This window comes from Hippoglossus hippoglossus, chromosome 17 (genome assembly GCF_009819705.1).
Source record: "Hippoglossus hippoglossus isolate fHipHip1 chromosome 17, fHipHip1.pri, whole genome shotgun sequence".
Lineage (NCBI taxonomy): Eukaryota > Metazoa > Chordata > Actinopteri > Pleuronectiformes > Pleuronectidae > Hippoglossus > Hippoglossus hippoglossus.
Window position 1 is genome coordinate 16,982,695 of NC_047167.1, and position 26,590 is coordinate 17,009,284.

Sequence of the window (26,590 nt, forward strand, 5' to 3'; positions counted from 1 at the left end):
TCATCCAACATCATTGCAGGAGGCTTCAGGGGAACGAGACCAAGAGTGTGTGCCTCTGTGTGTACTCTAACAACTATATCCTGCCCCCTTCGTTGTTTCCATCACTCTTATTGTCATATTTATTTTTTTACTGTCCCATCATATCCCTGCTGAGCTACATCCACCATGTCCTTTATGTTAGATTTTTTTTCCTTTTGCCTATTCCCCCCACAGTGTAATTGACTGTTAGCATCTAGTGACATGAGCTTAGGAGGTGTCTCAGCAAGACAGCCGCACATTCTCACACAGACATGGGAGTGCTCTGCTTCTGAAATAGCGCATACAGTCTACCCCTGCTATTTTTGAAACAGCCATTGATAGTGTGGTCAGAATATCAATCCCTCTAGAGTCAGAGAGGCAAACACTCAGGAGTCAGGAAACGGGACCAGGGCAAAGTTTGTAAAAGCTGGGATTGCTTTTCTTTATTAGTCAAAACAACATAAACAGGTTTAACATTGGAACATGACAACCTCTGACCACCACCACAGATGTTGTAGGTAGAGAATAGGCCATAATAAGCCAGTGCTCATCAAGACGTGGCCCTCGCTGCTGCTGGAGTGATTGTGTCGAAGGTCCTTGTAGTCATTCAATGCATAGCTACAAGCTGGTTGAAGGGGACCAAATCCATTCAAGAGGTGATTGGTTCCATTTTACCAGCTTTAGCAAGCATTTTGGAATCACAGGTTTCAGAGACCAACATGGAAAACCGCTGAAGTCAAGTGAACTCTCAAACGGTTTGGTCTGGCCGTTAGGTTTCATCCCAAAAGAGCCAGAGCGAGGCGTGTTGCATTTGAACATCTTGTTAAAAAATCAAAGTTGTGGCTCCCAACGCGTTGAATATGGACAGTGCTGTAGTCTCTTCCTCTCTTCTGCTTTTTCTCTCGCCTGTCCACTTTCACCCCACTCTGCTGTGACACACACACTCACACACAGGCACATTTACCACCACACCAATAACACATGGGTACAGTTGATCAACCTTACCTAACTTTCTCCTTTGCTGCCTCCCAGGCAGCCTATTTATCCTGCTCGCTATCTTTTTAAGTTTAATGCTTGCCCCCTCCCAGAGAGTGAGAAAAATTGTTCCCTGAGAAAAGGATAATAATAATCTGTGGCAGTGTACTTGAGTCAAATGTCCTGGAGTCATGAAGCAATTACAGACTCTGACAGATGGGTCCTGCTGCAAGCACGCCGCTACTCCGGTCACCGAGACGGCCAACAGACAAATGCAGAGGCATAACCGCATACACAAGCTCTTTCACTCACACGCCTACTGTAGCACTCTGGGGCGTCAAGTCACAACATTAATTTAAACAGTCATTAAGACCTAGAGACTGATTTCTAGTGTAGAGGTAGTGTTTGAACAGTGACTGAGGGCAGATTATATTATGTCTCTTTCAGGGCTCTGCAGTGCACTGCTGTTGTAACAGTTTGTACTAAAAATCCATTCTGTGCTAATACAAAAAGAATTGTCACAGTAACACCCACATAAAGAACATTGTGATTATGTTTTTGTGGTTTTTTGTAGTTTAAGTTTATGGTAGTTGTAGTCATTTATAAGATCACTAAACATTTCAGCTATCGGGGCAACATCAAACCTCCTTTTCCATATTTTAACCATGCTGCACAAACTGCTATGCAGTTTTTCTTTTTAATTTTACTGCTGCAATATTTTATTATTGCCACAAAACATTGAACTTCTCAAACACCTGTCAAACCCCGAAAAATAAGCTCTACTTTTGAGTTAAGATATGTTTAAGCAGTATTTATTTGGCAAATTTTTAGCCTTCATTCTTTTTTTTAATTGAACTTTATAAATTTTCCTTTAACGCTATTTTTAAAGATGAATTTGAAATAGTCAGCTGTTATAATTATTAAATTTTTTCCTGCCAAGGCTCAGGAGAGGTTCTTGGAGTGGCCAGCGACAGCTGAGGGATATACAGCACTGCTTGTAGACAGGATAGAGGTCAACATAGGGCTAGGCTGATATGGCACACCAGAGGCAGGTCTATTTGTAACAAACACATGCACATTCATGCTTGCTCACTTACACACGTGCACACACTCACACAGTCCCTCCGTCACTCAGAGTCAGGTGGCCGGGCTGCTCACCTCGTCTAAGGGCCATAACAGGGCAAAAGCAGAGGGGGACGACAGGCACTGAGTATTTGATAATGTCAGCATCTGCTGCGTTTGTCACTCAGACAGCAGGTCAGAGCTATTGAGGGCCTGGTAGAAACATGCAGTGCAAGCCGTTCACTCTCACCGCCTCTTATGTCCTGGCAGATAGAATATCATGCAGGGTCTGAATGGTTAGAAGCCTGGAAATTAAGCTTTATTATGTTGTTCCTACCGCAAAAAATAAGAAAAGATTTTTCTGTTTTACCTGTGGACTGAGGTGACCTTTTCTCTAGCGTCTCTTTATAATGTTGAATTATTATAAATTGATCTGACCCTTTTTAGCCGCCGTTAAAGAATCAGCAACTAGTCAGCTTTGTGTAAAATGTTAAACATTTTATTCAAACCCTGCCTTCAAGTATTTCCCTGAGAACATTTGAGCAGGACTTTTGTTTTATTCTTCATAGATCAAATGTTACTTCTTCAGCGAAATTGAAAATCTTTGGGCTAAAATCTCATTTCTATTGTTGCTTTTTTCCGCTTAAATGTTTTCAACTACAGTGGGTCAACTCAGTTAAAATAAGTTTTGATTTTCAGTGTCTTTGTCACGGATGCCACCTCTGGTTAGATAGTTCTTTTACTTAAGGGAAATAGATTAAGTCAGCCGTAACCTTGGCTAATTAATCAGTTCAGAATAAAGTGTCCTGTATTTCAGAAGCAAACCGTTGTACTAGAGTGGCATGGGTTTGCTTTTTCGCTGCTCTACTGCAGGATACATTTTGATGGCATGGATACACTCCAGCCTGCAGCTACAAACAAAATTCATTTAAAATTAAAATTAAAATAAATCTAATTTAATGAAGGAACTTTTGATATGAGCATATATAAGATCATCCTTATAAGGCGAACTGTAGTAATAGTTGAATTGCCGTTGTAGATTTTTGATTAGGATTGTTAACCTTCTGATTAGTTTATTTCTTGGTTAGAACTATTGAAATATTAAATTTTTCTATCTTTATTATCTCGTCCATTTGATTTTTCAAGCTGGAGTCAAACTGCAGTGGAGGAATTACCTTTAGCGGAGCAGTGATTCTACATTAAAGGGGTTTGAATAGAGGTAAACCTGTGCTAAAACTGGTGCAGGCCTCGTCTGTGATCCAGGCACAGGCCATACAGAGGGTCAGAATAGGTGAAAGTGCTAGATATGAATAGCCCGCTGTGCAAACCGCCTCCCCCTGGCTTCATTTCTCTCCGCACCTCTGTCCATATTCTGTTGCCTTTTATTTGTTTGAAGCAGTTGACAATCGGAATCAGCTGACGGGCCAGAGTTGACCCTGATCCTGCATTGTCACTTTTTGATGGTCTAATCTTACTGCCATGCGGCCCCGGCAAAGCATTTGGCAAGCATAGCAAACGTGAACAATGAGAGCAGGAATCAGGGGGAGAGGAGGGGAGCCACGGGGGCAGCCGGGTTGATGTGGGGTGGGGTGCGGATAAGGGCAGCAACATAAAGGGACGGGCAGTCGTAGTTAAACACACAAGATTGTTAACACGGAAGCCATATGATACAGCAGTAGGACAGAGCCAGTGTGTGGCAGCAGCGACAGTGCCTCTTCATTCTCCCTACTCAGCAACTATTTCCTGCTCTTTCAGTTGCATGTTAAAAAAAAAAAAATGCAGCAACAAAGGCAGAGTTTATGGTCCCTTTCCCCCTTGCTTTGTGGAAGTACTGGAAAAGATTATGGTATTAATGGTCAGGAGCACCATTCTCTGTTTGCTGAAGTTAGGGCTAAGTTGCTACTGGCTGAATTTCAAGGGCTGTAATGCAGTAAAATCACACAATGAGGGAAAGAGACCATGTGCATATGGCGTTGTAACAAGGCGACTTTTTGCTCATAGTTGGTGCCGATGGCTAAAACTCAAAGCAAGCCCGAAACACGACTGCTATCTAACTTACATAATTGTTCAATGAATTGTGGGATTCAATTGTTGGCCTATCTTGGATGAGAGATTTTTATTGGCCAACTCAGCCAAATTGAGAAAGCAGTAAGTTCCCTACAGCGATTATTGCTGCAGTGAGACTGCCCAGAGACAGTATAGCTAATGTATGAGCCCTACCACTCACATTCATGCTCTCTTTCTCTCGCTTTCTTCCTCCCTCTCGCTCTCTTTTTACCTCGCCTGCTATTTTCTCTCACACCACGATCACAGCCATATTAACAGTTTGCAAAGCACAAACACGTCCTCAGACAGCGCTGTGCAACATAATTTTTCCAGAACGAGGACTCGCACCTCACCAGGAATACATACTTCTTTACATTCCATAGCTATCATATGTTCATATGGGTACATAAAGAAGTATGTGCACCAAGGAGGTAATCTTAGGTATGACATTTTCTCACCTTTCGCCAAGGTCAGGAAGTTATGAGCAGAACATTTTTCCTCACCGCTCTCCCTCCCAAGTATGGTAGTCTGCACCGTAAGGTGACTTTGAGTGTAAATTCAGGTCCACGCTCAAGGCTTTCCTTTGGTTGCCATGTAAGGCTGAACAGCCAGTCCCCCCGCCCCTGAACATAACAAAAGTTTTGCAGTCCATACCATAGTCGACTAACAGTGACCCCCACTGTCCTCCAAAAAAACTGGGAGAAACCAGGAGGGTCAGGGGGAGGAAGACAGCTCTCTTTTTTTTTTTTTTAAGTAGTTAGAAAGTGGAAGTCTTTTTGTCTTTCCAGGAAAAAAATGTTGAGGAGGTAGATTAAAGGGTTGGACAAAAAAATTCTGCAGCGAAGAAGAAGAGTTTTCTCCTTGAAGGAAAGTCCTTGGTAAGAGGCGCCTCTGTGTGCACCTCATCTTGTATGACGACCATTTGCTGTGTCCTGGGAGCAGTGGTGCACCTATAAGCTGCATGGCCCCGCTGACATACTAAAACATTTTCTCTTCTCTCCTCCCACTCCTGTCTCCCTCACCGTCATCTGGTTCTCTTGTTTCACCCCCACCTTCTGTGTCCTCTCTTCTTTCCCACCTCTCACATTTGCCCATACGTACCCCTCTCTTGCCTGTCTCTCTGGCGTCAGCGGTGTCCCCAGTGGCGAGCTGGAGCAGTTGCTGATGCTTGAAAACGAGGGTGATCCAAGTGGAACAGGAAGCTATTGTGAGCAGGATTTGGGCTTTAGGCGCAGAGGCAGGCCATAGGTCACATGAAGGCGCTAATGCCCACTCAGCACTTGTGGATTGGTCCTGTTTAGCCCCCCCCCTCCCCATAATTCCGTCTCTCTCCCTCTCCCTCTCTCTCTCCCCCTCTCCCCCAGCACTGTTTTTATGGTCAACTTCTCTCACTTCCTCTTCCCTCTGATCAAACGTCACCTGTCTGTGCTCACAGCCAAACCAGCTGTCGTGTTGCAGAGTGGGTGGAACAGATCAATAACCATTTGCATGGTAGCGAGAATTGTTCAGCAAGCCTCTAATGAATCTTTGCCCCACACCAACACATTCCACAAGTCCACACTGCCTCCCAACCGGGCTAAGCTAGCCAGCAGACTGAATGCTGAGGCTATGGGTGTAAATCGAAAAAATGGATTAGGGAGGAGGGGGCAGCAGCTTAGGTTTGAATTGGGAGACTGGGTGGAATAGAGCTGAATAAATGGGGAAAGTGGTGCAATGTTTTTGCAGTGGTAGGGCTTGGAATAGTAATGAAGGAAGGTTGAAGTGGCGGTGACAGTTGTTCTCTGCACAAAGACAGGGCTGGGCAGGTGGGTGAGCCTGGTCCGAAAGGTGTGACGTCCTGTTTAGGAAATGTCACAGCCACCCGAGAGGGTGAGCAAAGAGGAGAGAGGGGGGTTTGAAATTCCTTCCTACGCTTAGCAGGACGGAGGTTGGGGAACATGAACCAGCAAATTAGCCCCGTGGTTGTTGGGTCTTTTCTGGTTTAGGCGATAACACTGCAGCACTGTGTGCCCTGCACGCCCTGCCTAGCCTATAGCAATCCTTTACAGATAGAGAAATAGAGAAGAAACTGGGTTACTACCTCAAGTGCTAGCGGTTCAGCCAGTGACACACATCTACACAGCCAACTATTGCTGCCCAATAACCCCCCCCCCCCCCCCCCCCCCCCCCCACATCTGTGTTAATACACTTGTCCCAGCTGTGTGCCATCAATCCTCTTTTCCCCCTGTTCCGAACTCCGGACCTGCCCCGCTGTTCATTATTCTGATGCTTCGTCATCCCCCTGGTCGCCACAATCCATCCTTCCGCCCCAATCGGCCAGCCTCGGGTTTAAAAGTGTGACGTGTCCTCAAACTTACCTCCCATCAATTAAGAATGGCAGCGACCTCCCCCGCCCCTCAATCTAATTGATAAAGTGGTCTGGTAGGACCAAAAAACTAAAAGAAAAAAGAGATTAAAAAATACATTAAAAAAATACATTAAAAGTCCAAATAATTATAGTATCCTTGGTCATGGAGACAAAAACACCTTGGAAGGAGTCGGATGCAGAGGGCGAATTGTGCATAAGGGAATGTCTCTCCACACCAGTGCAGGTCTGAGTTAACGAGTCCGTCATTAGATAGCGGCAGGGCTGCAACCATGAAGCCTAATGAGCCAAAGAGCTCTGCTGCTGCAGCATGTCCGGCCAGTGCCAGGAACACGGGAGAGAGAGAGAGAGACAGGGAGAGAGAGAGAGATGGAGAGAGAGCAATACAAGAGAGGGAGGGAGGGAGAGAGAAAGAACAAGATGAGAGAGATAGAGTGGAGAGTGCAAAAAACAGGGCTAAATTCCATGTGGACCATAGCAACTCCCCATCCTCCCTTTCCCCTGTTCCACCTCCTCCTGCATCCTCTTCCATACTTTTTTCTTTTCATAAAGCCTTTATTTCTTCCCTTCTTCTAAGACGAGAGGAACAAGAGCAGAAAAAAAAAGCCCAAGGTGTTCTCTGGTTAAGTTCTGTCCCAGTGCTGCTGCTGCTGCTGCTGCTGCTGCAGCTGCAGAACATTCCACTCCCCCTTCCGATTACGCGACTCACAGGCACACCATGCAGTTAATAACTGATCGCATCCGAAGAAGAGAGAGTGAAGAGACAGGACAGGAGACGTCAAAGGCCCTTCAGGGGTTAACTCCGTCCAAAAAGCCAAGCAAGAGCATATATTACCTGTCAGATCAGTTTTCTTATCTGAGCTGCTCCTCCTCTCCTCCCCTCCTCTCCTCCTCTTCCCGTAGTGAAGAGAGCCATAATGACCTAGAGAGCGCTCCAGCTGCTGCAGCCATCGTGTGTGCCGGGTGCACGGCTGACTCGCTGAATCAGCTTCTATGATTGGGGGAGGAGGGGTGGTGGCGGGCGGGTTGAGTGCCAGAGTCAGGGAGGGGAGGATGGGGGAAAAGGAGAGAAAGGGAGCACACACACACACACACACACACACACACACACACACACACACATCGTCCCACACAAACACAAGTCATACCTTCAGAAAAGGAAGACGTAGAGCTGGCATGAAGAACTGCCTTTTGAAAAAAAAAAGGGAGGGGGGTGCAGGGAGAGAAGGAGGGGTAAAAAAAAATTCTGCAGCACTCTCCTCTCCATCATGTGCATTCTGAGGGGGAGAGCTGGGAGGATGCCCTGGTCGGTGGAGGAGGCAGAAAGTATACCAACCGTCCTCCCACCCTGCCTTTTTCTTATTCCATCGACACACACACACACGCAGCCCCAGAGCTTTATGCTGCTCCTAAAATGCGCTTTTATTATTCAGTGGAACTTTATACAGCAGCTTAGAACAGGGAGTTTACTGAATGTTTGAGAGTAGAATTGTGATAGAGGTATTTAGTAAGTGTATCTGCCGCTGCGGTAGAAGACAGCTGTACTTTTAATTGTCCCTCACGTTCCATGCTAATGTGATTCCTATTGTCAGGGGCTACACATGAAGGAAATTACAATATCTTTTTGGTTTATTGGCTGTTTTTAGATTTTTTTAATCTGCCCATGTATAAGTCATCAATATGCAGCCTATGCGTTCCTGAAAGTGCACTACGAGGGTCACCTTTTTACGAGGAAGAGATTAAGCAGAGATGCTGCTGCGATCGGGAGGGCAGAGAGCACAGGAAGAACACAGTGGCAACAAATTAGGGACAAGAGGCCGACCAGCCAGCAGCTTCCTACCCCACAGTGCGAGGACCAAGCTGAATGGTTAGCACTTTGTGGGAAGCCAAGCATGTGAAACACGCCTAGGCCCCTGTTGCCGGGGTGCTCCTGTGTCTTGTCTCACCACCCAACCTGACCATATTTAGTCAAGCAGTGCAAAAAATAGTTCCCGCTCCGCTCCGTTCCACTCTGCTCCTCTCCTTGTCTCACCCCACCTCCCCTCGTTCATACACCCCCACCCCAGCAACTGTTGGTCACAGGCTCCGGGAAGCCTTCCCTACAGCTCCCTGCCTATTGATTCCACCGGCCTGGAAGGAGAGAGCAGCGTTAGGCCAGCTAGCCGCTGCTACCATTTGCTGCGCTATTTTTAGGAGCACCAAATAAAGTGGTCTCTCGTGCTCCCACTTGTATATTCTTGATTCTGTCCCCCCTCCCCTGTTTTACATCCTTCACCACCGATTCCACCGCCTCCTCTGATACCAACCCCTCAATCTCTATGTCCTTTTGACCCCCCCACCACCCCCACACCACCACCACCACCACCACTCTCTATGGTTCTCCTTTTTAAATAGAGCTGCAATACTCTGCTTATGGTCGAGCTTCGTCCGCTAGCCGCTATACTTAGAATAACTGCATATTCGGGAAATGGAGTGGAGAGTAATGCTGAATGTGAAGTGCAGGGAAGCGTGGAGGATTTTAGACCCTGGGATAGGTTATTGTGTTTCCCCCATTTATTTATTTTTTCATATACGGTTTCTGGCAATGCAGGGGGACAAGTGGCAGCCGCACCTCGGAGGCACTGAAAAGTTTGGGCTGCCTTCTCTCCTTTTTGAGCTCTCATTAATTTTCAAGTGTCTTTTTCAAGCTTTCCCGAGGCGCGACCACTGAAGAATCTGTTTAATTAGTTGGGCTCATCACGGGGCACATCTATACTGTACGGAAGCAATGTCCTCTATGCCCTCCTCTCTTTTTTTTTTTTTTTTTTTTCACTCTCTCCTCCACTTTCCTCTTTTACCTCTTATACCTCAATGACAGCACGCAAGTCCTCGCACTTACCCCACCTGCATTTTAACTGCAGAGAGCCCCAGGATGTGTAAGTCTGTGGTTGTGCACACCAAATGCTCTCTTCAACAAGGTGATCGCACGGGTATTAGACTGTGGCATTTCACTTGTAATAAACGAGACTGTGAAAAACTCACAAACACCTCGAATACACCATGAACATTTCTTAAAAAGCGTATTTTTCCACAAGCCAAAAAAATGTCATGCGATTGTCTGGTCCTCGATTTGATAAGCCTTTTAAGAAGCTTACAGTCACTCTGTCCTCACTCACTTATCTCTCAAGTCGTCATGGCTGAGATAATTCTGCATAGATTTAAGCGAGCAATTTAATTAATATATCGTCACTGCGATTTACAGCTTTTTCGATTACATTATCTTTACGGCTGTTGCAAGAATTGACCGTTTGCGAGATAAAATGGATTCCCTGTTAATGTGCCCACTCAAAACTTGACCTTACATGGCCAATCAAAAGTGCCGAATTGCTGCTGCATAAATGGCAACTGGAAATGTCCACCTGTTATTGCACTACAGTATCTACGTGTGCACACTGCTTAAAATTTAACCGGGAGCAACTGTCCAGAGCAGCCTTTTCATGAATTATGTGTAGATCTACACACACAGTAACTATGCCTGCACGTGCGCTTTTTTTAACCTGCCGCGTGTTAAGTTTTTTGTGGCCTGTAACCCATTCCCACAGAAGAAGCCCTAGTGCGCTTTGTGGATCCCCTCTGCTGGTCTCCACCCTCACTGTTCCAGCCACCCAACCCACCAGTTTAATCTCAGTTACAGCCAGACATCCCATCTTCCCCTGAAACTCAGCAGCGTGGCTTACATCTTCCCCCCCATGATGAATAGCTCGGGGGCCGAATGTTTAGCTGAGCAGTCAATCGATCAATAAGAAAAGGGTCTACTAATGGATGTGCTTTGTTTCACTGGATGAAGGCGTAGAATGTGTGTTTCTCCTTTTGAATACCACTTTAAGGTGCATCTCCATTCATATTAAAAAACTAATAACTAAAACAGATTAATGTGAAATCACCCCATCACCCATATTATTCAGGGGATTCAGTATGGGTGGAAACAAATGCAATGTTAATCAGCTGATTACAAGTTCTTTGTAGAAACTTCGATAATTGAAGTTTTTCTTTTCCTCTTGTTATTCAGGAATTGTGACTGAACACCATTGAGAATTTTAATGCTAATAAGCGGACAAATATTGAGTAGAATACTCAAATTGATCTAAATTAAGTACAAATATAAAACCACTGATTGCATGAGGATTCATTCTGGGGGCATAGCCGACAACAGCGCCTATAATTGCTGCCAAAGGTGCCTCTGCTATCGACTTGAATAAGGGGAAAACAATTATTTAGTATTTTTTATTTGTTCTTAATTAAAATTAATTTGTAGTCATTTGTTTTCATTTTAACATTACTTAGTCTTTTTTTGCATCTGCTTTGATTCAAAGTTATAACACTAAAAGTCCAGGAGTGGTGCGGTGAATAGCTTTTAAGAATCATCCCTCCGAGTTTACTGAAAAGAGGTGGAGGAAGTCTCCTCTCTGATTGAGAAGGTTTTGTTGAGGGAATTCTGGTTCTCTTCAGATTCCCCCCAGCTGCTGGTAAAATTATTTTGCCGGTTTCACAGTTTGTCTTAATTCCTCATTTTTGTGTGTCTACCCACCAATCTACATCATAGGAGGATTAGAGCTACTTCTAAGTCCAGTTTGTGCTTCTTTATTTTCATAGAAAATCTGCATGTCCCTCTCTGTCCCGCACTTCCTCGTCTATACTTTGTCTCTCTCGTCACTTCCATTCCTCACCCTGCGTCCCACTCCCCCCCCCCACACACACACACACGCACACCAGCCACCCCTCCCACCCCTCCCTCCTCTTCCCTTTACACAGTGCATCATTCGAAGAGGTGAGGCTGTTGAGCACTTGGAGGAATAAAAGTGATTTATGAATGGGCCAGCCTACCTTGGTGCTGGAGGGGGAAGCCAGTGGCAGTGAGGCTCTGTGATCCAGCAGCCCATTGTTCCCTGTAGCCTCACTGCAGGGGAAGCTCCTCTGCCTCACCTGCTTCTGATCTCTTACCGTGCCTTACTGGCGCAGCATGTTACCATTAAGTGACTCACAAGCTGCACAAATTCCCATGCACTGCAGTAGAGCCCGGCCGATATGTTGGTCGACTGATAAATCGGTATCTGTGCATTTGAAACCTGATATACATTGATGTGAAAAGTTATATATAGGAATATCAGGCAGAAAAAGATGCTTGGGGTAATTTAGAAATTGAAAAAATATAAATAGACAAATGCTTTGTACCAAATTTAGCTACATGCTCATTTCCAAATCCAGCTCAGATACGGGTGTTGAGGTTGATCGTTGTACATTCACTATATTATTATTTTTTTTTTTTTCACAACATAAAGTGATATCAATGACATTCACAAAAATACAGTATCGGTCATGCTCAACACTGCAGGGGTGCATGTGTGTGCAGGACCATTTTCTCAGAGGCACACACACCTGTCCCACACACCAGGACATTTTGTTATGTATAATCTGAATTTAACTTCTACGATGGGACATTTGACTTTTTTCAGAATTTAGAAATTAACACAGACAATGAACAAGAAAAGTGACGGGGAAGGGATTGTAGCTTCTAAGGACAGTGTATGATTTTATGCAACACATTCACACAATACATTTCTCTACTGCATTAAACTCAGCCCTCCTGTAACTCTTTAAAAGAAAAGTGATGACAGAGATATGTCAAAATAATATCCTTATATTGGATAGTTATTATAAAGCGTAGCCTCGAGAGATCGATCCAATCTGCCTATTTTTTTTTTGTAATTACATATGTCTCCTCAGTATTATCTGTTGGTTTAATCTTCAGTTGTTCAATTAGTCTCTGCATTACGTTGCTGTAGCTTATTAAATTTAAATTATTCTCTGACGAGTGCACCCATTGAAGATGCAGTGCAGGGACTGGTTCATTCAGCGAGCCTGGGCACCAGTTTGCTGCAGCATGCGCTGTGACTTAATTTAAGAGTCCCCCAATCCTAGAATCCCTCCCAGTGTCCACCTCTCTATGAGCTGGGACCAGTCCAACAGATCAGCCAGAGGACAAGCTGATACAAGCTCCAATCCTCCTGTGGCCAATCAGAACGCCCACACTTCTTCCTAGGGCTGGGCCAACTGTGGCGCCGAGCCAATAGATAAGCTCAACCATGCTGTAATGCTCTGTCTGTCCTGTGGCATGCTGAAACATTGAGTCCTGGCTGCTATGTTGCTATAGCACATGTTGGGAGAGGGAGGGGTGGGGGAAGCAGAGGGAGGCAAGGATGGATGGATAGAGGGGAAAAGAGGGAACGAGGGATGGGTGGATAGAGAGGGAGAGGGAGGGGTGCATCCCTTACTGTTGGGACTCAAGGACATAAAGAGCTTTTGGGAAAGTGACTATAGAATGCAAAGAGAAAAGCTTGCATTGTGAAGCTGCCATAAGCGCTGATGGTATGTTTTTTTGCCCACTTGCCAAACCTAGAAAGAGCAGGATTTATTTGTGGCACTTTAAGTGCCTCAGCAATGCAGGTAATAAATATGACAGAGCAAGGTGATGTACTTCCACAGCACAGCTGTCAGGCATGTTTAATATTTTCTCCTCCCATTTAAAAACAAATGTAGTTTATCTATTTACTTGATGTATTGGAATAATTTATTTGGCCTATAGACTGTATTTTAACTTCAGTGATGGTTCTTTGGTTTGTGTGCTGCATTTTTCTTAAAGTGCACTCATGTAAATCATCATTAGAAAACCGTCTTTTTCAACCAGCTGGTTACTCAATGCGTTGTACCACATATTGCTTGCTATTTTATCAATGTAACACTGATAGGCAGATACTATATTACAATTAATGTCATTCTGGGTTTTAGTTCGAGATGTTTCAATCAGGCTTTTGTAATTACAATCCCCATCATTTAATATTGATTATCAGTCATGAACATGTAAAAGTCAGATGTTCTAGATTTTAGACCAAACAATGTTCAGAGAAAGATCAGAAATGGATCCGTCTTTATTTATCAAGTAGGTAAACAAATTTTGAATGCAGTAAAAACTAACGTAAGGAATAAGTGGTCAAAATGCAATCGACCAGGGGATCTTGGAATTAAACCTGTGATGTAAACGATGGATCAAACATGGCAGAACCCGTGGTCTCTGACAAAAATTGTAAATGACTGTATATGGACAGAGGGTTTTCTTGTAGATGGTCTTTGTAACCTTAATGAACTTTGAGGGACACATTCGGGCCAACGTTCACATCTTAACCACGCTTGGCTGTTGAATAATGCAGCCCATGTTACCCCGGTAACCTGTGTGGACAACCAAGTCAATGGCTCCCATGTAAATGCGTTTTGACAGGTCAGAGAGGATGAAGGATTTGCCCGTGCCTGTGTGTGTAAATTCCTGCTTACAAACATTCAAAGAATACTCAGGAAAATGGGGAAACAGAAAAAGCACTTGCCTTTAAAAAAAAAAAAACATTACTATATTGAGATGTAAAATGAGAAAACCTCTAGAATCATGAATCTGTGTGTAATATCTTCAAGTTGCAATGGAGCCTTATCGGTGTAATGTACAGTACAGTCATTCAAGCTCCATTAACATGTTGGCTGATAGAGATGTTCTCCTCTGGTCTGGGGCACGTGGCTTGTTGTCTCAGTGCTTCGAGGAGGCGGTAGCGGATTCAAGGCCTTTTGATCCCCATTATTTCCGAGTGCAAACAATGGATTTTAATTACCAAATCACTCCTTCAGCCACTGCCTCCTCCTCTGCATATGTGCCCAGAACTGCCAAAGATGTCAGACTCATCAGCGGCAAGACAGCAGCTTGTTTGTGTCACTTTGGATCCAGTCGGCCAATTACTGTGGAAGGGAATTTGATGATGCGTTATCTTCGTCTTTTTTACAGTTCGTTTAAAGGGCGACACTGTCACTGCTGTCGTTCCGTATAAAGAGACCCTCCGCAGGTTACAACGTGCAGGGATGAACTCTAATGGAGCGGTGTGAGGGCAAGGAAAGGTAGCAGGCAGGCCGGGGCAGTGAGGGGTGATTTAAAGTGGTGGATTTGCCGTGAGACTGTAGATCACGGCAGCCTCTCAGACTCTCTGCCCATACGGTGACAGTGTGGCAGGCTGCTGCTGAGTGGCTGTCGATCGAAAGACCTTCAGAGCGCCCGTATTCTTCACTGCTCTGCAAAGCCCAGAGTCAATCCCTCGGTTCTATTTACCACTCTGCAGTTAATTTCACCAGGCAGGACTGAGTCTAGTTTTGCTCCAAAAGAAGCTGCAAAAGGAACTGGCTAAAACCTTGAAAAAGAAGTAAGAGAATATTTGCATGTTATAGGTTCTATGCAGGATATTCCTGAAAAAATAAAACTATACAAAAGTAATCCCTCTCCATCACCAGTTATGAGTCACTAGATGTGTGTGGCAGTGTGCTTGTCTGCAGAGAAACCGTCCTCCCTCTATTTCTTATTTTCCACTCATCTTTCTGTGTTCGGGACGTTTTCTTGGTTACAACCTTTGGGTAGCGATGGTTTAGCCCAGAGCCAATAATGGCGTGGAGGGTGCGAGGGCAGGACTCGTAGCAACCAGGTTACACCGCTTCCTCTGTCTCTCTCCTTCACTGTGTCATGGATGTATAAAGAGCTGTATGTCTGTTGTGTTTGGCAGAGGGAAGGGTTGAGTTACAAAGACATACACACAGTAGAAAGACCACTGCGGATAGAAAGAAGACTTTGGTTGCATTCATACAAAATGCTGCACGCTCCCGCAGAGTTGTCTGGAGGTGTGGGCGAGCCATAACCGCAGTGAACAATCTGAAAACAATTTCTCGCTGCTTTATTATCATTCACGCCACTCACTGCCTCACTTCATTCACTCTCTAGCTCGCTTGACCACCACTGCTTTCCCTCACTGATTGAGCTGATGAGGAGGAGACCAACTTTGAATAGTGGTAACAAACTGCAACCCACAAATCCTGCTGCTTATACATATTTAAAGTTTAAATTCTGGGTTTTCTGTAGCTCAACCTGATGCCAAACAGAGTAGACGTTTGGGCAAGTAAGAGAAAGTCCACTTGAATTAAAAGTATCTCTGCACTGTGGAGAAACACAGATGGAGCATGCGTGATGTTACCCATTAGCCTCTTAAGCCTCCATTTGTGTTTGTCGCATATATCTTAACAGTTATAGGGGCCATAAAATCAAAATATCGACAAAAGCCCAGATTTGCATTAAGCACAGCAAATTAATGACCTCAGTGTCTCACCGCAGACACCACATGAGCGAAAAAACACACCGTGCTTATCAATAAAAAAAATATTACATATCCATACAATAAGCTACGTATTTGATTTCTGTATCCCAGACAAATAAAAGTTTTTATTTGTAGCTGGCTGTGTGAGGGGGGTCACTGATCTGTATCATCCACCAGTGGGCTGTTTGTTGAAAAGTTAGAGAGCAGGGTGAAGGGGCCAAAGATGATTTTCTTTGCTCTGTTAGCAGCGTGTCTGGGGTGCAACGACTGTTGTGAAAAAGTAATGTGAAAAAGAGGCCAGTGCATTTTTGGATGCTCTGGTTAAAGTGTATTTGAGTCTATTTGTGTTTTGGCTGACAAGTGATTTGAGGTTCAACTGTTACTGTCTGTGCTTTGGATTGATTTGCACACAAGCGTATTCACCATATTAACTTTTTGTCATTAGAATAATTTTTTTCAGGCTTTGCATTGGTTATCAGAATCATTTAATTCCGGTGCAACATGGAATAGACAAAAAACGAATAGAAAACCTATTAGGTTATGATGCATGTCTATTCGAGCCATTTTGCGAAAAGTGATGTTCAATAATTATATGGTTGTTTTATAGGTAATAAGCAATTCTTGTATGGAGTGCACTTGATTTATTCTGATATAACCTGCATGTCCTTGCTTCTTTTACATCTCTTCTCACTTTTTGAGTAGAAGGATGTACATTACACCTCTTATGGCCAGTGTCTGAAATGAGAATGACACTTTCAAGGATCTGAGGAGAATAAAGTGCAAAGGAAGACTAGCATGGGGAAATAATTGGGTCATCTCGAACCAATGGGACATTAACGCGCCATTGGGCTTCTCCAACTGTCTTGCTGCGTCTTTCTTCATAAATTGCTTTGAATCAGGACACCCCATAACACCGGGTGATTTAAGGCTAATTAAAGCTAAGCCTTCATAGTCTCCCCACCTACTTCCCCAAATGGACGGAAAACCATACGTGAGAATGTTTGAAAATGCACCCGGCGTCTCCTAAACAACCTTCAAGGCAGCAGCCATTGCTACAGTGATAACCAAAACATCATCAGAAATGCACCCCCTTTCCCGTCTTCCCCTTCCCAGTTTATGCAAATAGTCCTTAATAAAAGCATGCTCACTCAGGGGCCTCAGGTATAGGCGAGCAGGGGAAGGTCACATTGTAGAGGAAATTATTCTCCTCACGGCATGGTAATGAAAGCCTTTTTTTATCGAGCGGTGCCAGTTAGGTTCTTGTCCTCAGCTTTCTGCTGCACTGCCGGCCCGGACGCTACATGTGTTTATTTACTCTGTCCACAGCAGGACGACCAGTAGATGTCGGACACACATGACTAAAACAAACTGGTAACTAATTACTTCAAGGGGCGGCGCGATGGCCAGGATGAAGTATGAGGGATCTGAGTTCCAACCAGTTACATTTACTAAGCTGATTTAATTATTTTTTCCAATATCTGGTGTGTAGTTTCAGTTACAGCAGTGGAATTGACAGTTCAAGTTGTTCCTGTTTCATTTTAAAACACACATAAACATTTTTCAAAAGAAATAAATGCAATATGAACGCCACCATTCCCATCCAGAGCTGCATGTTTTAAGATCAATGAAATGCTGAACAGTTTTATGACTCAAAGTCTCTCAGCTGCCTCTGAGTTAGGGACTCTGCCTTCCAAACCTCTCACACATGATGGAGAGCGCCTCCCTGCCCTGAGTGGAGAAGGAGGGGGGGGGCTCCATTTAGACTGTGTGTGTTAGTGTGTTGCATTTATGAATGATTTGTTGGGAACGGTGTTCACTATTTCAGAGGACCTGAAAGTATTGATCCTGTCCCCGATGAGCAGACACCTCATTTATTGTCTGAAGTCGTAGCATCTGGAGAGGCTGTTTCAACAAGGACTCTGCATCAGAGAGGAACATGCCACCAGTTTGTGCAAAGCAATATGTTGTAATTCATTTCATGGATAAAGTTTCCACCTTAACACATTTTTGACAAAAGATAGTTTGTTCAGTTGCCATGGAGATCAATTCTATTTCCTACGCCTGCTAAGTAGCAGAAGTTGATTCACTCTTAGGACTTGTGATCTTTTGTTTATACGTTAAACACTTTTCCCTTAAATCCTGAAAATGTAGATAAAGTTTTATCTTCATCTATGGACGGAGAATGTGCAATACAAAGCTCCAATGAAAGTTATTGAGAAGACCTTGGGTTTTTTTTTTCTTCCCCCAAGGTCAAGAAATAACTTTTAGGTTAAGATATCAAGTATTAAGTATTGTGTTTGTAACCACTCGTAGTTTCTGATCTCTCTATTTTACACTTAACTACGCTCACAATTGCAACACTAATCAATTTCATCATTAGTTTTATAAAGGCTTTTATTTTTTCCCGAGACAGGTGGCACCTTTGGCGACTAATCTCCGATGCAGAATCTGGATCTCCTTTCTTGAGCTTGAAGCCTTAGTTAATGGACGATGTTATGCCAAACACGTCTCCTACATCAGAGTAACCATATGTTTGTGCACAGCCATTAATCTCAGGCTGGATGTTGACTGTTCCCGTTTTGCCCTGTCCTACGCAAGTTATTGTCCCCCGACTCTCACTTCCTGTTGTAATAACGGCCACTGACCACCACACAGATGGCTGTCAGCCAGGCGAGGGCAGCAGAAGGGCCCTGTCGACCCCTACACACACAAACACACACACACGCGCATGCACGCATACACTTTTAGTTCACTGTCTTACATACAATGACAAACGCCAACACACACAGAGCTGAGGGCATCAGAGAGCGTCCTGGTCAATGACAAATTGCAGCCGAAGACAACGGGCCCCGGTGTAGCTCTCCTGGGGGACTCTTGAGATCTCTCACAGGGTGACCCAGTTCCATCATGTCTCCCCTTCTCCCTCTCTCCTCTACCATTCTCCTTTCTCGGCTGCGCGTCCTCCCGCATCCACAGACACCATGGCATTGGTTTTCATGTTCTGCTGTCATAAGAAAATCCCCACCTCACTTTAAATATGTTTCCCTCTCGGAGCACATTTTAGTTTGTCCTGTTCAAGTCAGTGAGAACTCTGCAGCCTGAGCTGGACTCACTCTCTACCTCTGTCTGCCTCTCGCTCTACATTCTACCTGAAGAGCCAACACACAGCTTCTCTCATACCCCCCTCAGTCACAGCTAACATCACTTACCAAGGAGATAAAAAAAAAAGAAAACATGGAGCATTTATTTCTTGCTCCTAATTCACTCTCTTTTTTTCTGCCTTTACAGCAAATAGCTTAACTGCAATGCAGCAGTGCCAGTATGGGGCATTAATATTAATGTCTGCCCATTTCTCCCAGCGTGGCAGGGAGCCTGTCAATCTAGACTTCTATTGGAGGGGCTCCCTACAACAGTGAACACCTGCCCAGCACTCAAGAGCCTGGTTTTGACACTGTAAGGTGCCAGTCTGCCCCCTATAGTGAGGAGGCAGGCGCTCATTGGCCAGTTGCTCTACGTATAGGAGACGTTTCCAGCCAATCCAGATCGCACAAATCTTATACATTGCACCAATAGGAGAGAAAAAACGGGGCACAAAAGGAACAAAGGCTTTGTGTAGGACAAATGCCCTTGATTCTGGTGGTAGTTTATCAGTTTTTCACTGTCAGTTTTTGTTTTAACTTATTTTCTTGAAAGAAAGCTTAAAGAGTGTGATGTATAACCGCTGGGAATAAGTTTTATGTTGTAGCTTGAGGCAAGAATCTGATGTGGCAAGGTCTTTTCCTGCATAATTTGCTTGTTTAAGTCTCAACTCCTGCCCGGTGGGAGCAGCATGGATGAAATTACTCAAAAGTCCCCCCACGAGATGGTAAATCCACAATACGCAAGCAAATAGTACTTTGTATCAAAGGCATTATATTATGAATGTGAGATTAGGTAGAGTGGGCGCGGTTGCTATATCATTTAAGAAGTGCTCCTCTGCATTAAGTGGTGGAAGATGGCTGCAAGCAATGCAGGTGTGTGTGTGTGTGTGCGTAAGCCTCTGTGCAATGAGAGGTAGAGAGAGAGAGAGAGAGAGAGAGAGAGAGAGCTCTGGATCCTGGGATCAGTGTGCTGCGCTGTTCATCACTGCAGCAGTAGACCAGCCCTGAATCTCTCTGTCCGTGCAGAGGTGCTGACTGCCTGCCTGCCCCCCCCCCCCCTGCCTCTCTGCCCCTCTTTTCTCCGCTTTCCTCAAGAGAGCGTGCTAATGATGCTCTCTTTCATTACTCCAGCAGGGAGGGAGGGAAGCTGTAGATTTAGCAAAAAAACCTGCGGGGAACCAGCCATCGTGATTACCTTCCGTCTGAAAGCCTGCCAGCGCGTTGGTTTGCACTGGTTTGCTTTCTTGTCTCTGTCTTAATAGTTAACGGTTTTTCATTGATTGTGCAGGATGTGGCTTTTTCTGTCCTGTGCCTGAGCCCATTTCCTCCCTGTAATGTTTCAACCCGTATTTACCCTTCTACCATGTACATAAATACTCCAGTGCCTGCATGGCGGCTGTTGAGTCATATCAAAGTCAGAGTGAAATGTGCTGTGTCCTTTTGTCGCAGTTCAAAGATGTGCCCTGTGAGATTATTCAGGGTTAATCAAGGCCAGAAGCGCTCCCTCCAGCACTGCTGCCTTAATGCCTATTGAAGGTACATTGTGTACCTAACTACGGATGAGAGAGGAGAGCAGCGATACAGTTCAGGCTTCCTAGTGTCTTGTTTCTGATTCTGTAGAATTAGTAAAGAAGAATTAAAAAAAAGGAATTCCTGCAATTATTTCTCAATCAGATATTTTTGTCTGATGCACTGCTCAGATATTAAATAAGGATTAGTCTCATTTCAGTTTGCTCTTGTACCATATGCCAGGGTGTGTGCCCATGAGCTAAAGCAAGAAGAGTGCACGGAGAGATAGGAGTTGGGGGGCAAAGAAATGATGTGATGAGTTCAAATGCTAAACTCTAGCTGACTTCACACGAAGAATTATTCTGACTCACATGTATTTCCTTCTAATTACAGTCAATCTACCTATTATGGAGATTTTTCTTTCTTTTTTCCCCTGCAGTGTTTTTCTTTATCTTTGTTTTTAATAAGTAATAGAAACACGAGTTTGGCTTCTAGTGAAAAGAGGTCTCTTGTCTTCAGTGACAGTGGGGGAGTGACAGTCAGGCTCCCTCTTTATCCCCACTGTGACACTCTGACTCCTTCCTCTTGTACAGCTGCCTTTGCAGCCTCGTCTCTCTGTGCCACACATCCTCTAAATGACCTTCAATCGCACAGGACTGACTCGCTCTTCTCTACCACACCAGGCCACTTCTGTTAAACAGCGCTGTTTAAACAATGGATGTTTTCCCTTCCCATCCTGTCTTTTTCTTCCCCAGGAGTCCTGAGTGAATGCGGTGGAATCTCGTGTAATTACCATTTTGCCTCCCAATGATAGGCGCTTTTTGCGCATCATCAAGGGAGAAGTGGCTTCCCTTTTTAACCAAAGTGACGGTGGAGGGACGGGCACTCTAAAATAACCCACAGCACTTGCACTGCTCTAAGCTTGATGTAAATAACACTCTGCCTGGGAAAGCAACTCCTCCCTAAGTTGATTTAGTATTCTTGTCCCCGTGTGTGAAAATGGGATCTGCTCTGCTGTAAAAATGGGGGAAAAAAGTGTATTGGAATACGCTGTGTATCAGCAGTGCAGACACTGTGATGTGTTTGCTTTCAACAGATTGTGTCTAACCCCACGCTATCACGTAGTGCATGAAACATTTATTCACAGAAATATGAATTTGAGCTTTTAATATCACAAATGTATGCATTTCATCACTTTAACTAGAGTCTCTTGTCTTTCTTTCGGGGTTTTCTCCTGTCAAACACTCACTTCTCCCACTTCTTCTTCTTTCTCCTCTCTGTGCAGTGCCATGCGTGTGCTGTTATCCAAACTGCCAAGGCCTTGGATCGTGGACGAGAAGAAGGACGACGGTTACACCGCACTGCACCTGGCTGCCCTCAACAACCATGTGGAGGTGGCTGAGCTGCTGGTGCACCAGGTAACAACAGATTCTTAATGCACGCTTCAGCACTCAACCTGACAACAAATGCAGTCATTCATGCTCTGTGAGAGACTTTTTCCATTTGCAATTATTAGCTCAGAGCACAGCTGCATCGGCTTCGCCCGCACTCGTGGCTTTTCCCTCACTCCAGAGCCTCCACTGCACTCCCCTGCAGCCAGCAAGCTGTAGACCAGTTGAAGCTGCTATAACTGCCATTTTTTTTTATTGAATCCATACGGTTCACACGGCCTCCAGGGGTAATGTTTAGTGCTGCTGGGCCCTCATATCATTCTCTTCTTGCAATCATAGGTTTGTACTCTTTTTCCCTTTTGAGATTGCAGTTTTAACTCCCTGTAGACTAACACATACAGGGGTTTATGAAAAAAAAGTCACCTGACCATGCAGGAACTGGGTTAATTAGGACATGGTGCAAGGCAGCAATGTTGCTGCAGCATACCAACGCATGAGCGTTCGCTGTGCAAGCTACCTTTCAGCGGGGACGGCCTTTTTCCCAAGTCCCTGCAATGGGCTGGTTCGCAGTGATGGCTCAGCTTTCTATTCAGAAATTGCAGCACACTACAAGGTGCACTGCAGATTCCCTGCCAGCCAGCCAGCCAGTCAGTCTTATTACTTGGGGATTTCACACACTGCCTGATCACAATGCTTATCTTCCCTCCACATCTCCTCAGCTGAGGTATTCGCAATTGGAAATGACAATCACATGCAGCGTTATTGTAGGATGCGGTTTTTTTCCCACCCCCTTGGTGATACTTTGGTCTGCAGGGTTAAAGGAAGAAATGTTCTGTGAGGCACATAAACCAAGAGAAGTTGTTACAGTCTTCCATGTGCTAAACATTTATTTTATTTTATATAATTTTATTTAGTTTAATTTAGTTTTATTTAGTTTTATTTTATTTTATTTTCATTGTTGGTTGTTCATGTTAAATCACACATGTTTGAGTGTTTGCCTCTCTCTTCTTCCCGTCTCCCAGGGCAGCGCCAGCTTAGACATCCAGAATGTCAACCAGCAGACAGCGTTGCACCTGGCTGTGGAACGCCAACACACCCAGATTGTCCGGGTTAGTGTCACCTCTTCTCTCTTATCCTCCTTTTTTCTTATTTGTTCTCCTTCCTTCCAATTTCACATCCACCACAAAGCTAAGATCCTGTCCCCGGTTATCTCTCTATCAGTCCCTCAATCTGGACGTTACACAAAAGGGAGTAAAGTAATATCAGTGCCACCCCACATTTAATTTACACAGTTGGACGTCCTGCAGTGGAATGAAGTCCTCCTCCTGAGTGATGCTCTGAGACCGTGTCTTGGTCAGAGTCATTTGGTGTAGTATTGGATTGAGATTGCCACGTTGCCATCTTGTGGACTCGAGAAAAAATGCACTCTATAATTGGGTGACTACAATACTGAGGCAGTTCATTGTAAGCAAGCAACCTTATAAATCAGCGCGGTGGCATTTGCATTGTAGCAACAAAAGAAAAGAAAGTTGTTTTATGGTTGTTGCTGGCGATTCTGTTTGACGGCCTGCTCGTGTAACTCTTTGTTTATACGCTCCTCTTTATAACAGCTGTTGGTGCGGGCAGAGGCCAAGCTCGACGTGCAGGACAAGGATGGGGACACACCACTTCACGAGGCGCTGCGTCACCACACGCTGTCCCAACTGCGACAACTCCAAGATATGCAGGATGTCAGCAAAGTGGAGCCTTGGGAACCCTCCAAGAACACAGTAAGTCTTCACAGCATTAAGATGTTCAACAACCAGCAGCGGCCAAAAGATGAGAAAAACATCAACATTGGAAAATGTGACTTACATAAGGGGTTTCATTTTCATTGACCTGTCATCACTTATTGCTCTTTAGAATCATTACTCATGCATATTTCTATTAAGGGCCTCTCAAGTCTTATTAGCCTATACATACTCAGCAGAACACTGGGAACACTGGGAAGACAGGATGCTACTGGATCAACACAGAGTTGATGCACAGACTCACTGACTGTTATCTTTTGCAACTGAATTTTTATTATACTAGTGCAGTGCCCGTTCTGTTTGGAATGGACTGTTTGCGTTTACCCAGTGGTGATGCTGGTTGCAGCTTTCTTTCTGAAACTGCAAAGGTGACCTGCAGTAATTGAGCCTCAGTGAGTAAAGACCTGCTGAAGGACTCAGTCCACAGGGACCTGAAGCCTCAACACCATTGCTGCTCAAAGAACTGTTCTCCTGTTTAACGTTCAGTGAACCTCAAGTCACAACTGGAGAATCGGTTACCGTGATTGACAATGTCACTTGCGTTAATGAATTCTAGCCGCTGCTGCTACAGAGCACCGGTCACCTGTTCACTCACAGCTTATTCATTTTGAACTTATCACATGTCCAAATCTCACCAAATTTGGCAAAGCACTTCCTCTCTCTAGATAAACGTTCCAGATACAGACAGACAGAAATATTATATTACCAATAGCTACCATGGATCCAGTAAGCCTATAACAACTCTGTAGTAACCATGTGGGGATGTGACATTGTTTAGTGAGAGACCCACTCACCAAACATGCACCAATCACTGACATTGTTATCTCCACTCATATGATTTGCATGTCACCAGATGCTTCCAGTGAAAACCTGTGTGAACATGAAGAGAACACACAAACCATTAGGAAAAACAGACAGTTTGCGTGCAGAGTGTTCAGTCACCTTCATAAACACGTGGCATGTTTGCTCTGTCAGCAGTTAGCGACGAGTATAATCTCGTCATAGCTCTCTGCATCTTTAGTTATAGGAGATTGTGATGAGGTTCCTTCAGTGGCAGTGTTCTGCAGGACCTGTATACACACATACACACACACACCTGTTTGACAACCTGCGTGTGGTTCACCGCCCAGTGTGTGAAAAATGATGACGGATCACACCTAGACAGGAAGCTCAGTGCTCTCAGTCCCCCCGTCACCTGCATCACTGGACAGCTTAGTCTGCAGCGGCCCATCATTCAGACAGCCATCTGACGTGAGCGGGGGGGGCAGTCAACCAGCTCGCCGCCGCCTCTTGACCAGCCTGAAGAGTTTTTCCCTCTGTAGAGGCCAACATGTCGCACCTGAACCATTTCCGTGTTAACACCACATCACTAATCCCTACAGGGATGCGTTTAAGGCTAGAGTGCTGGAGCGACAGGCTTACTTTACCTGTCACCCTCCCCCACCACTTCTGTCTTCTCTGCTCCACCTCTTCCAGTCTTCTTGCCCTCCCTGGTTCCCTAGCAGAGTAGTGGAACAGACAGACAGTGGGGCCTAATTGTGATGTGTGCAGTTAGGTCACTCTCCCACACCCCCTACCCCTGTCTTCAAAATCAGAATTAAATTAGTCGGCCCGGTGGCTCCATCAGCAGAGATTCAAACGCTACTGGTTGAAGACAATTAGACATGGAAGCCCCAAATTGCTGGAGTAAGAGAGAGAGAGAGAGACTTTGAGTTGGGGGCAGACCGAGTGAGGCGATGAGCTCTCGGAAGGACAGAGACGGGACAGTTAATAGGATTTTGGGTCAGGGTTGAGGAAGTTCCACCGCCTGACAGCAATCGTAAGGCATGTCTTTGATTGGCTAATTAAGGATGATGTGATCGCACTTTGACATGGTTAATCTGAATCTAACTGTGAAACCTTCTGAGTAAAATCAGGACTCCTTGTTCTTCTTCACTCTGTGCATTAATGGTCCGAATTCCCGTGTGATATCCGACTGCTGTGTGTCTCCGATTCTGATCTGTTTTTTCTCTGTCTGTCTTCCTCTCCGCAGTTAATCATGGGCCTTGGCACCCAGGGGGCAGAGAAAAAGAGTGCAGCATCCATCGCCTGTTTCCTGGCAGCTAATGGAGCAGACTTGACCATTCGTAACAAGAAGGGCCAGTCCCCCCTGGACCTGTGTCCCGACCCCAGCCTCTGCAAGGCCCTGGCCAAATGTCATAAAGAAAAGAGCAGGTAAACATCGCTTAAAGGGAAACACACTTTCTTGCCAAGAGTTTCATGTTAACATCAACACCACTCATGTATGTACGGTAAATATAAAGCTACAACCTGGAGATGGTTAACTGTGATCTCATATCTCACTTTTTAAGTGAAGAAAAAATCTGTGTGGATTTATGAGAGGTTATGTTTAACGTTTTTTGTATGGATTAAACAAACAAATCAAAAAGTCCTTGCCAATTTATCAAATGCACAGTACAGTGCTTCTGTAAAAACACCAGAAAGTGAAGAAAGAACCTTCCTCTTCTTGCCTTTCCCCCCTCCGTCCCTTTTTAAGTCTCTCCTTGTCTCCACCTCTTTTCTTTGTTCGCTGTCAGCCCCTCGTGCTTGTGGTCCCTGCTGCTCTCACACACTGTCTTGTTTTTCTCCCGTCGTTCCAGTGGACAGGTGGGCACCCGCAGCCCGTCTCTGAACAGCAACATCGAGTCGCTGGAGGAGTGTATGGTGTGTTCGGACATGAAGAGAGACACTCTGTTCGGGCCCTGCGGACACATCGCCACCTGCTCCCTCTGCTCGCCGCGCGTCAAAAAGTGTCTCATCTGCAAGGACCAGGTCCAGTCTAGAACCAAGGTATCACCCTCTGAAATCTGTCCTACACAAAATAACAGAAATATATCGATGAAAAGTGGGAAAATACTTTTACTCTCCTGTTTTTGTGCGTTGAATTTTGCCTTTCAACAGATCGAGGAGTGCGTAGTCTGCTCTGACAAAAAAGCAGCCGTGCTGTTCCAGCCCTGTGGCCACATGTGCGCTTGTGAGAGTAAGTTACACACATTTCCGCATCATATTCGACTCTTACTTCTGAAATCTGGCTTCTCTTTGTGTA

At 44.8% G+C, this 26,590-nt stretch overlaps 1 protein-coding gene across 1 annotated transcript in view; it reads left to right on the forward strand.

Annotated features, from left to right (window-relative positions):
• Positions 1-26,590, forward strand: part of mib1 (mindbomb E3 ubiquitin protein ligase 1) — a 52,729-nt gene that overhangs the window by 20,740 nt on the left and 5,399 nt on the right. Inside the window, 6 exon segments of the mRNA XM_034612584.1 lie at positions 21,610-21,742; positions 22,738-22,824; positions 23,326-23,484; positions 25,538-25,719; positions 26,145-26,334; positions 26,446-26,524. Coding sequence (XP_034468475.1) covers positions 21,610-21,742; positions 22,738-22,824; positions 23,326-23,484; positions 25,538-25,719; positions 26,145-26,334; positions 26,446-26,524 — 830 coding nt within the window.